We start from the raw sequence: 12,623 nt of genomic DNA on the forward strand, positions 1-12,623 counted from the left end.
AAAGAATTAGACTGTAAATGAAATCTGCCGCCCCAGCGCTCCTGAGTCTCGCTTAAGATGGTGGTAATTACTCGCTAGGCTCAGGCTCTACACCAAAACCTATCATCCCTCAAATACCCTCAAGGACGAGTAAATAATGTGCTTGAATTATAGATCTTGAACTCTGTCGTCACTGTGGCTAAACCGTTTCTTGCCGCCACTCCGCTCATAATCCCCGTTGGATCCGACCACCAACTGCAGAACGTGAGTAAATCACAGAAGATATATACAGGTTCTCCCACACTGTTGCTGAATCCAGTCACACGAACTCTGTGGGTCGATCTTCCTTCAGGTGTTGTGGCAGGTCTTCGTGAGTCTGGTCGCCAGGTAGTGCCCCGACTGAAGGCCCTACCGTGACCCAAGTGATATCACCAGACGAACGGGTCGTTGTGTTCACTCGAATGTTCTTCACCTGGCGTGGCGCCACCACAACCAGTGCCCCTCTGATAGTGATGCCTGTGCATGTAGAGTGAGCGCCAGCCTTCAGCACTTTGGTGTAATTCTATGGATATAATTCTGTGAATTTCATTTTTCTTATTGGCTGGCTTTCTATGAGTGCACCATCCTCTTACTCTTAAATGCCTTGTGATGTCATGAACACACTAAATATTTCCATCATTATGATTGAAATAAATTCCAAGAAGACCCGTCTCTAGCAGTAAGTTGAGTCAATAAATATGATCTTATTTTCATATGGTTGTAGATTTCTTTTGCATAAGGTTGAAACGACCCTAGAATACCTTGTAAGTCTTTCTAGCACAACATTACCTGTCCAGGATTTATCTCCCCAGGTGGCGTTGGTGCAGCGAGTCACACCCCAGACGGCTCAGCTGTTCTCCTCCAGGGTCAACCCTTATAGTCAGATCAGGTGAGTGGTCAGCCCTGGCAGTCAGACACACGTCAAGTGGCCCTGACGGTCGTGCTATGTGACTGCTCGAACACCACGTGACACTGATGTTCAAGCAGGTCTGCCTAAACCATTAGTTCAGATGTTCGCGGCGCTACGTGACGCTGATCCTCAAGTCATCATAGTGACCCAGGAAGTTTGCTCTCATGAACTATCAAATAGATCGGCGCTCAGGTTCCACCTAAGCTGATAGTTCATGTGAACATGCTACGTCACACTCTGTCACTTTTAGCAAGTGATCTGGGCGGCTAACTCGGGTGGTAACGTCGTCATGTTCATCATCAGGTGAGGTGACTGGCTCCTGGTATTTGCTTCAGATGAACCTATCATGTAAGACTGGTGGTGTCAGATCAGAGGAGTGGCCAGGCGGTTAGTTCTGAAGGCCACTTCATATAACACTCATGCTCTTATTAGGTGAGTGGTCCAGCAAGACCTGTGACCACGTCGTGACCCTGATAGCCGGATTAGGTGAGTGACCCAGACTCTTAGCTGCTTAGCACCTCAAGTGATACTAATAGCCAGGATGATTCAGGTGCCCACGTAATAAGGTCAGCGACTAATGCTCGTAGTCATGAAAGGTGTGGTTCTATATTTCCTGTACACGTCTTACATGACACTGAGGTCAGATACATAAGCCTTCTCGTCAGGTAGGGTTAACACGGGAGGGGAGTGGGTATGGCACTCATTTTCAAGATCTCTTACGGTAACATTATTTAGGTCAGGTGAATTCATTAGTTAACACAGGTGGTCACCTTGGATGAACATACCAGGCAATACTGATACTTGCATGGAAACACAAGAGGGACATGTGAGGTGATGCTGACGGCCATATTATATGTTTGTATCAATGATTCTGATGGTCTAACAATTGATCGCATTATGTGACACCCTCGGCCAGATCATGTGAACCTGTTAGGTGACGCTCATGATCAAATTGTATGAGTACAATACATGACAATGAGTTGTGAAATTTCATGAAATTTTGAATACGTTAGTGGTCAAATCAGGTCATTACAGTAGGTGAAATTAGAAGTCAAATTGGACGAGTAGAGTAGGTCGTGGTAACAGCTAACTCCGGAGAAGTAGATGTTCATATTATGTGGAACCGACAGTCAAATGAACACATCACATCATTCAGGTGACAACAGTGTGACACTGAAAGACGAGTTTGATACTACTAGGTGACACTGACAGACCACTGATGACATCACTTTGTGAAGAAGTGAGCATATTAGTTGGCAAGATAAAGTGCCCGTCTTTGGTAAGCTTATAATACCTTTGAGTGAGGGCCATGTCCTCAGACATAGACATTCGCGAGAAAACTTGAACCAATGGCCAATACTGCTGGTGAGCTGAGCCAGTCGCTGCCGTCATGCTTGATCCCAGAGCCGTAACCCATCTATCAGCTGATCAAGAATATAAACATGGATGGTCTGTGACCCGTTTACCTCCGTCGACGATTAAAAACCGATTGTATTAAAAAAATCATCATAGCTAACCGCCAAAACCGAGGCGCTTGGTTGACGGTAATAGCCTTCGTAACTAAACCCATCAGTTGACAGTAATAATAATATCAAGGGAAGATTCCAGGTGATGGCAAGGGTCTGTTAAGGACACGCTTAAAGGCTGATCAGGTGAACACATCAAGTGATGGCATGGCGTAATGCCAGATTTGGACCAGGTAAACCCATCGATGATATTAATGGTGCTTTTGGGTGAGCTCGTCGGTCTCACTGATGGTTAGTTGAGGTGGTTACATTGCGTGAGGCATGATTAATTAGAGGTGAATATGTTGATGACATTGACGCTTGGTTAAGGTAAACACATCAGGTAAAGTTTAGCCACAGGTGCTCAATATATAGACCATCCCCGAGGGAAGGACGAACAGCTGCGTTGACTGTGGACCGACTGCTGCAACGAGGATTCGAACCCAATCTGTGTTACTTTCTTTCTTTATGTTAGAAGAAACCATCTTCTTGCATACCGACTATTACTAGATGTATCCATATCTGCCAGTGTCATTACTTATAGGTAGATAAGACGGTGTTCAGTAGGTGGAAAGTTTTAAGAAATTTAGTTTTGCTGTGATTAGCCGAGTGACTGGACAAATGAGGGACAACCGAACCTACACAGGTGTTACAGAGGCACCAGTAACCCTACCGTGTTCTCCGTTGTGCTAACTATCCTCCAGATCAGTCAGTAAGATCAACTGTAAATTGTTTCATTGAACAGAATGTCGACAACTCCGTCACCAGCACATCTTTCAAATATTTCATGAGGACGTCAATTTCGCCTACACCAGAAATCACGCGAAATCATACGGCTTTCATGAGACTGAAGAAGCCTAGATGCATGGAAATAGTTGACAGAGGTTCGTTTAATTACACTGACAGTGCAATGTTTCTCCATATTTCATTTATAATTTCCTTCCTTTAAATGAATACAAACAAGAATAAACATCCCTCCATAAGAAGCTGGCCATGTCTCACCTTCAGGCAGTCTCCCATACAAAACCTCATCCTTGGCGTGATTCTGAACCTGTTTATGTTGCTGAGAATGGGACAGTTTATGACATGAACATGTAGGATGTTGTCTGTGACTCTCAAGAAGATCAAAGGGAAATGGTAACTGTTTGTAAGTGATGATAATCTAAGCTAATGCTGAATTTCCTGTTAATAAAAGATTCCCATCCAATACCAGCAAGAAATATATGAGGCTATATGACTATCAAATGTGTTCCCACAGGTTCTACCAAGTAGGGTCGTGGACCATGGGTGGCGAGTGTACCAACAGCCACCAAGTGAAGGGTGGACTTGTCCCGGACCTCCAGCAGCTCTACTCTGACTTCCAGGGGCGTCAGCTGGTGGTGTCCACCAACAATTTCTGGCCGTTCTTCAAAACCGAGACTCTCCAGAATGGCAGCGTCCTCTCCATTTCCGGGATTGACCTCAGCGTCATCAACACCCTCAAGGAGACCCTCAACTTCACGTTCGTACAGTCGGCCAATAAAGTCCAGTTGATAATCTGAAAATATGTTGCACCTTATTGACAGTCGTAAACAAAGGATACAATCAAATTGCATCCTTTGTTATCTAGGAAACAGAGCGAAGGAGTTTCTGAACATATTATGATAATACGAGGTCATGGTTTAGTGTCAGAATATGTCAAAGTAATCGTTGTCAAGGCAGGTTGTTGCTGAGGGTAAATTGAGTCACTGAGACGAGGCTAGCCGTGCACTGTATGCTGCTTAATGTGCTTCACCATAGAGTATGTTAGGATACGATGAATCATGCCGTATACTAAATACTATTATCATCTATACATAAAATACATACCATCTACATATGCACTTGTTATGCACTTGTTATATATGTATATCGTACGTGTAATCCATCACTCTACGTCGCAGAAATAATCCTGACATGAGAGAGTAAAGTGTTGTAGGCAGGAGTGTGTGACGTATGGCAGCTGTGTGTCTTGGCAGGTACCACCTTGCACTGTCCCCGGACGGCAACTGGGGAGGACCTCAGCCAGACAACACCATCACAGGCCTGGTGGGGCAGGTGGCCAGGCATGAGGCTCACGCTGCATTATGTGCGCTAACCATCACAGGTTAGTCATGGCTGCGGTTTAGGGAAGGGCAAATCACGTGAAAATAGTACAAGTAATCTACATTTTTCTCTAACTCGGAAGGGTGTGCTGGGAACCACATCCAGCAGCTATCTGTAGTAATGTTTCAGAGATCCTTGATGCATCAGGGACCAAAATTCTCTCCAAATAAATAAGTAATACTTTAATGCTTAAGACAACTCTCTTTTCGTTTCTTTAACACTTTCTCCAAAAATTTATTCTGCGCTAAAAACAATTTTCCCAAAATTTTGTTTTTCTTGACTTAACCTTGTCCTCATCTTAGAAGGACTGACAAGTTCATTTACCACGAACAATCACAGTTCAAACCATATATGTACCTTCCCAGGTATGCCAATAAGACATGACTTATTAAACACTTTAGTATGATATCATTCCTTTATTCCTGTATTACAGATGAATCACTGCCTTTGTCCAATCATCATCAGGCACATGGCTATTTATTGATACTATTATGACTCCAGATTCACTCCACTTCAGTCTTATCTCCCGTCTTACGTATCTCCAATCTGTTCTTTGTATAACCTCAGTTTCTTCATTACTAGTTGCCCTTTTGTCTTTTTCATCTCCACTTTAGTGTACTGCCTTCTCCATCACACCTGACTCGAACTCTCCTGACCTCTGATCGTATTGTGCCTTTCTCGCACTATAATCCCATTCATTTTTCTAAAACACTGTGAGAAAATTTATCTTTTTTCCACAAGGACTCTTAAGTGTCACGTACTACACTCTTGCTTTTCAGACACGCATCCCTTTTGTATTTCTGCACATCTCTCAAAAGCTGTTTGTTATCTTGTGACAACCTTCCTTTCATCTTTCCTCCTTTGCTTTTCATATGATTCATAAATGCAAAATATAACTTTTCTTCAGGATTCTTTGATAACTTTTTTCCTTCACCTATTTTCGTTCTTCGAAAATTCAACTCCCAAACTCGTTTTCTATTGTAACGAACAAAGTTCCACAAATCTTCAGCCAACAGTGCCATTCCTCTCGTTCCACGACGTATTCTATATGGTATCGCACAAGTCTGTGAATGCTTCGACTACGTCTCTGTTCAAAGTAAAAGCTCCAAGTGAGCAAGGCGTATGGCCCATACGATGTACTCCCTCGAGTCCTAAGAACTGATCAACCTCTTAGCCAGTTCCAATCCTGGCTCGCCGATATCGCCTTTATGTAATAAACTTGACTTTTCCTTCTTCTTGGAAGCGCGCCTTGGTCCCGAAGAAAAGAAACCGCGCTAAACCTTCCATCTTTAAGCCCTTTGCTCTACATACTACTATTTCGAAAAAAAAATTAAACTTTCCTTAACACCCACTCTCTCAAACACTTTGAATCCTATTCCCCAGAAGATCTCTGATCAGGAATATTGTTTTCTCAGCGTGATGCCTACCGGTGATCTATACTCCTGTATGACTCACTTCTAGTTGTCTGTGAGACTGTTGTCGTGGCCCTCGACGTTTCCAAAGATCTTGACGGAGTTTGACACAAGTGTTTGACTTCTAAACCTCCTTTCTTTCGGTTTTTCTGCTTATGTTTGTTCCTTGCTATGTAGCATCCTTTCCAGCCGATCCATCGCTGGAGTTTGTGATGGTGTAACTTCTCGTCCTTGCCCTATCATCAGTGGTGCTCCTCAGTGTTCCTTCCCGTCACATGAATATCCTCCCATCCACGCTTAGCCCTATTTACCGTTGCGCTTATGATTCTGTTTTCCACACCTCAGCCCACTATTCCTCTACCTTCTTCATTTCGACACCCCTTCTCTCTCTCTCGCACTGAACATATCTCTTCTCTCGCTACGGGCCTCAGCAGGATCTCAGAATGGGGAGTCATTTACCAAATTAATTAAATTTAGTAACAGCTAAGAAGCGTTGTCTCCTAGAATTGGCGAATGCTGGTCCAGCATCTAATTACTTCCCCTGTTTCTTCAAGCTTACATCTGCATTCTGCTCCTTTTAGACACCCGTGAGACTGTTGTGGACTTCACTGCGCCCTACTACTTTGAATCTGCGACATTTGTGTCACCTGCACCCAAGGAGAAGAATCGATCCTTTGCCATCTTGTCTCCCTTCACTCTCGAGGTACGTGGTTTTAAGAAGTATGTAGTGTGAGGGGTGTTCAGCCAGTAAGATGATATAGGGTAAGCGAAAGGATGATAATCAGAGTATGGCTGAGAGCTGGAGAGGGTGTGCTAAAATGGTTTGGACCTAAGGAGAGAATGGGTGTGGGCCAAGATGGGTATTAGATCAACACCGAGAATATATAGGTCAGAAGCGAAAGGGACGGAGAACAGGGAGACCGAACTGGAGATGGAAGGCTGGAGTGAATAAGGTGTCGATTGAGCGGGGCCTGAACATGCACGAGGGTGACAGGCGTGCCCGGGATAGAGTGAATTGGAGCGATATGGTATACAGGGACGACTTGCTGTCAGTGGGCTCAATCAATGGACTGACAACATTGCAAGGAGATACAATCCTCCTGACTCTTTACTCTACTCATGACATTGGCATCATCCGCAAATACATTTAGGTAGGAGTCCATCACTTCCAGCAAGTCGTTTACATAGATCAAGAAGAGTAATAACTCCCGGAGTGAACCCTACGCAAGGACACGGGTGATTCCCAACCCATTTCAAGGAAGCTCTTTAGACATAGATCCTTTGTTTCCATCCACTATCCAGTCTTCATCCCCGAAGATCCAGCCTCGTCAAGAGCCCATTATGTGGTATGGTGTTAAATGTTTTATGGCATTACAGGTACATACATACAGTCCAACCCACCAGCTCTGGTGTCTTAAACTGAGATCGCTCTCTCATACGAGTCCCGAAGGTTCGTCACACGTAATCTCCCTTTCCTACATTCATGTTGTCGTTCATTTCTGTAGCTTCATCTTCGTGAGTATTTTGCTGGTAATGATGACGCAGCCTAATGGTGTAGCTGTTGAACCTTGTCAAACTGTCTACATGATTTAGCAAGGGGGGTCTATATATATATATATATATATATATATATATATATATATATATATATATATATATATATATATATATATATATATATATATATATATATATATATATATATATATATATACATATGTAAGGCATGTGTACGTGTAGGAAGAGAGGAAAGTGATTGGTTCTCAGTGAATGTAGGTTTGCGGCAGGGGTGTGTGATGTCTCCATGGTTGTTTAATTTGTTTATGGATGGGGTTGTTAGGGAGGTGAATGCAAGAGTTTTGGAAAGAGGGGCAAGTATGAAGTCTGTTGGGGATGAGAGAGCTTGGGAAGTGAGTCAGTTGTTGTTCGCTGATGATACAGCGCTGGTGGCTGATTCATGTGAGAAACTGCAGAAGCTGGTGACTGAGTTTGGTAAAGTGTGTGAAAGAAGAAAGTTAAGAGTAAATGTGAATAAGAGCAAGGTTATTAGCTAATAGTACAGTAGGGTTGAGGGTCAAGTCAATTGGGAGGTGAGTTTGAATGGAGAAAAACTGGAGGAAGTGAAGTGTTTTAGATATCTGGGAGTGGATCTGGCAGCGGATGGAACCATGGAAGCGGAAGTGGATCATAGGGTGGGGGAGGGGGCGAAAATTCTGGGAGCCTTGAAGAATGTGTGGAAGTCGAGAACATTATCTCGGAGAGCAAAAATGGGTATGTTTGAAGGAATAGTGGTTCCAACAATGTTGTATGGTTGCGAGACGTGGGCTATGGATAGAGTTGTGCGCAGGAGGATGGATGTGCTGGAAATGAGATGTTTGAGGACAATATGTGGTGTGAGGTGGTTTGATCGAGTAAGTAACGTAAGGGTAAGAGAGATGTGTGGAAATAAAAAGAGCGTGGTTGAGAGAGCAGAAGAGGGTGTTTTGAAATGGTTCGGGCACATGGAGAGAATGAGTGAGGAAAGATTGACCAAGAGAATATATGTGTCGGAGGTGGAGGGAACGAGGAGAAGAGGGAGACCAAATTGGAGGTGGAAAGATGGAGTGAAAAAGATTTTGTGTGATCGGGGCGTGAACATGCAGGAGGGTGAAAGGAGGGCAAGGAATAGAGTGAATTGGATCGATGTGGTATACCGGGGTTGACGTGCTGTCAGTGGATTGAATCAAGGCATGTGAAGCGTCTGGGGTAAACCATGGAAAGCTGTGTAGGTATGTATATTTGTGTGTGTGGACGTATGTATATACATGTGTATGGGGGTGGGTTGTGCCATTTCTTTCGTCTGTTTCCTTGCGCTACCTCGCAAACGCTGGAGACAGCGACAAAGCAAAAAAAAAAAAAAAAAATATATATATATATATATATATATATATATATATATATATATATATATTCTTTTCCTTTCATACTATTCGCCTTTTCCCGCACTAGCGAGGTAGCGTTAAGAACTGAGGACTGGGCCTTAGAGGGAATATCCTCACCTGACCCCCTTCTCTGTTCCTTCATTTGGAAAATTAAAAAAAAACGAGAGGGAAGGATTTCCAGCCCCCCGCTCCCTTCCCTTTTAGTGGCCTTCTACGACACGCAGGGAATACGTGGGAAGTATTCTTTCTCCCCTATCCCCAGGGATATATATATATATATATATATATATATATATATATATATATATATATATATATATATATATATATATATATATATATATATATATATATATATGTATATATATATATATATATATATATATATATATATATATATATATATATATATATATATATATATATATATATATATATACATATATATATATATATATATATATATATATATATATATATATATATATATATATATATATATATATATATATCCCTGGGGATAGGGGAGAAAGAATACTTCCCACGTATTCCCTGCGTGTCGTAGAAGGCGACTAAAAGGGGAGGGAGCGGGGGGCTGGAAATCCTCCCCTCTGTTTTTTTTTCTTTTTTTTTCTTTTTCCAAAAGAAGGGACAGAGAAGGGGGCCAGGGGAAGATATTCCCTCAAAGACCCAGTCTCCTGTTCTTAACGCTACCTCGCTAATGCGGGAAATGGCGAATAGTTTGAAAGAAAGAAAAAAAAAAAATATATATATATACATATATATATATATATATATATATATATATATATATATATATATATATATATATATATATATATATATATATATATATATATATATATATATATACATATGTATAATGGAAAGGATCACAATTTTGTGCGTGATCAAGATATTCCTATGAGTCCACGGGGAAAATGGAACACGAAAAGTTCTCAAGTGCACTTTCGCGTAATAATCACATCATCAGGGAAGACACAAGAGAGACATATGACAGTCAGTTGATATACATCGAGGAGACGAAGCTAGGACGCCATTTGGTAAACATGTGATTGTCCAAAACATACAACGAGCGTTCATAAACTTATCATTTTACAAACCTTATCAATAATAAAGTTGTCTAATTTGTACAGACCATCACTAATATTAAGATTATAATTCTTTGTGTATTTAATAATATAAGATTCAATGTATTTCTCTTGGTAATAGAGTTAGAGTTAACAACTAAGATGGCGTTACTCCAGTCAATACAATGATCGTAGTTTTTAACATGATTAAACAAGACATTTGATTCTTGTCCTGTTCTTATACTATATCTATTTTTCTTAAGTCTAACAGAAAGATCCTTACCAGTCTGACCAACATAAAATTTATCACAGTTTCCAAAAGGAACTTTATAGATGCAACCAAGAGAATTTTCTGGTGAATTTCTGATAAAGATGTTCTTTATAGTATTATTGTTGCTAAAGGCAACATTTACATTAAAGGACTTAAGCAACATGGGAAGCAAAGTGAAATTATTATTAAAAGGGAGAACTAAAAGATTCTTGGTGTCAATGGGAAGTTTGGACTCAACTCTATAAAATGATTTCTTTGCTAACTTAAAGGATTTATCAATGAAAGATCTAGGGTACATAAACTTAGATCCAATAGAATATATCTTCTCAAACTCATCATCAATAAACTCTGGACTGCAAATACGTAATGCCCTTAGGAACATAGATTGAAATGATGATAATTCAACTCTGTCATGTTGAGATGAGTAATAATGGATAAACCAACCATGTATAGACCCCGTTGCTCACCATTGTGAGACGAAGAGTATTCGAGTACTCAGTATTTCGAATAGTTGTTTCCTATCATACAGTCCCATAGCCTAGCGGTTAGCATGCCTGCCTCTTGCACAGGGGTCCCAGGTTCGATCCTGGCTGTTGCAGGTTTGTATGTTCTATGAAGGTGCGCGTTCATATGCACTTTATTCGTATTCATATACCTCCGCGTTGTACAGTTAGGTTCGGTAAAACGCTATCAGCTGGCTATGTGCGTCTGTTCGGAAACAACCAAGTATAGACCCCGTTGCTCACCATTGTGAGACGAAGGGTATTCGAGTACTCAGTATTTCGAATAGTTGTTTCCTATTATACAGTCCCATAGCCTAGCGGTTAGCATGCCTGCCTCTTGCACAGGCGTCCCAGGTTCGATCCTGGCTGTTGCAGGTTTGTATGTTATATATATATATATATATATATATATATATTTTTTTTTTTTTTTTGCTTTGTCGCTGTCTCCCGCGTTTGCGAGGTAGCGCAAGGAAACAGACGAAAGAAATGGCACAACCCACCCCCATACACATGTATATACATACGTCCACACACGCAAATATACATACCTACACAGCTTTCCATGGTTTACCCCAGACGCTTCACATGCCTTGATTCAATCCACTGACAGCACGTCAACCCCGGTATACCACATCGATCCAATTCACTCTATTCCTTGCCCTCCTTTCACCCTCCTGCATGTTCACGCCCCGATCACACAAAATCTTTTTCACTCCATCTTTCCACCTCCAATTCGGTCTCCCTATTCTCCTCGTTCCCTCCACCTCCGACACATATATTCTCTTGGTCAATCTTTCCGCACTCATTCTCTCCATGTGCCCGAACCATTTCAAACACCCTCTTCTGCTCTCTCAACCACGCTCTTTTTATTTCCACACATCTCTCTTACCCTTACGTTACTTACTCGATCAAACCACCTCACACCACATATTGTCCTCAAACATCTCATTTCCAGCACATCCATCCTCCTGCGCACAACTCTATCCATAGCCCACGTCTCGCAACCATACAACATTGTTGGAACTACTATTCCTTCAAACATACCCATTTTTGCTCTCCGAGATAATGTTCTCGACTTCCACACATTCTTCAAGGCTCCCAGAATTTTCACCCCCTCCCCCACCCTATGATCCACTTCCGCTTCCATGGTTCCATCCGCTGCCAGATCCATTCCCAGATATCTAAAACACTTCACTTCCTCCAGTTTTTCTCCATTCAAACTCACCTCCCAATTGACTTGACCCTCAACCCTACTGTACCTAATAACCTTGCTCTTATTCACATTTACTCTTAACTTTCTTCTTTCACACACTTTACCAGACTCAGTCACCAGCTTCTGCAGTTTCTCACATGAATCAGCCACCAGCGCTGTATCATCAGCGAACAACAACTGACTCACTTCCCAAGCTCTCTCATCCCCAACAGACTTCATACTTGCCCCTCTTTACAAAACTCTTGCATTCACCTCCCTAACAACCCCATCCATAAACAAATTAAACAACCATGGAGACATCACACACCCCTGCCGCAAACCTACATTCACTGAGAACCAATCACTTTCCTCTCTTCCTACACGTACACATGACTTACATCCTCGATAAAAACTTTTCACTGCTTCTAACAACTTGCCTCCCACACCATATATTCTTAATACCTTCCACAGACCATCTCTATCAACTCTATCATATGCCTTCTCCAGATCCATAAATGCTACATACAAATCCATTTGCTTTTCTAAGTATTTCTCACATACATTCTTCAAAGCAAACACCTGATCCACACATCCTCTACCACTTCTGAAACCACACTGCTCTTCCCCAATCTGATGCTCTGTACATGCCTTCACCCTCTCAATTAATATCCTCCCA

At 41.8% G+C, this 12,623-nt stretch overlaps 2 protein-coding genes across 2 annotated transcripts in view; both read left to right on the forward strand.

The window, feature by feature from the left end:
- LOC139753539 (uncharacterized) overlaps nt 1-3,974 on the forward strand; it is a 79,555-nt gene extending 75,581 nt beyond the window's left edge. The window contains exons 5-6 of the mRNA XM_071670187.1: nt 831-907; nt 3,692-3,974. Coding sequence (XP_071526288.1) covers nt 831-907; nt 3,692-3,974 — 360 coding nt within the window. The remainder of the gene's footprint in view (nt 1-830; nt 908-3,691) is intronic.
- A 198-nt stretch (nt 3,975-4,172) lies between these two features.
- Nucleotides 4,173-12,623, forward strand: part of LOC139753087 (glutamate receptor ionotropic, delta-2-like) — a 92,789-nt gene continuing 84,338 nt past the window's right edge. Inside the window, exons 1-2 of the mRNA XM_071669172.1 lie at nt 4,173-4,558; nt 6,551-6,672. Coding sequence (XP_071525273.1) covers nt 4,408-4,558; nt 6,551-6,672 — 273 coding nt within the window. The 5' untranslated portion in view covers nt 4,173-4,407. The remainder of the gene's footprint in view (nt 4,559-6,550; nt 6,673-12,623) is intronic.

Source organism: Panulirus ornatus, chromosome 14 (assembly GCF_036320965.1).
Source record: "Panulirus ornatus isolate Po-2019 chromosome 14, ASM3632096v1, whole genome shotgun sequence".
NCBI lineage: Eukaryota > Metazoa > Arthropoda > Malacostraca > Decapoda > Palinuridae > Panulirus > Panulirus ornatus.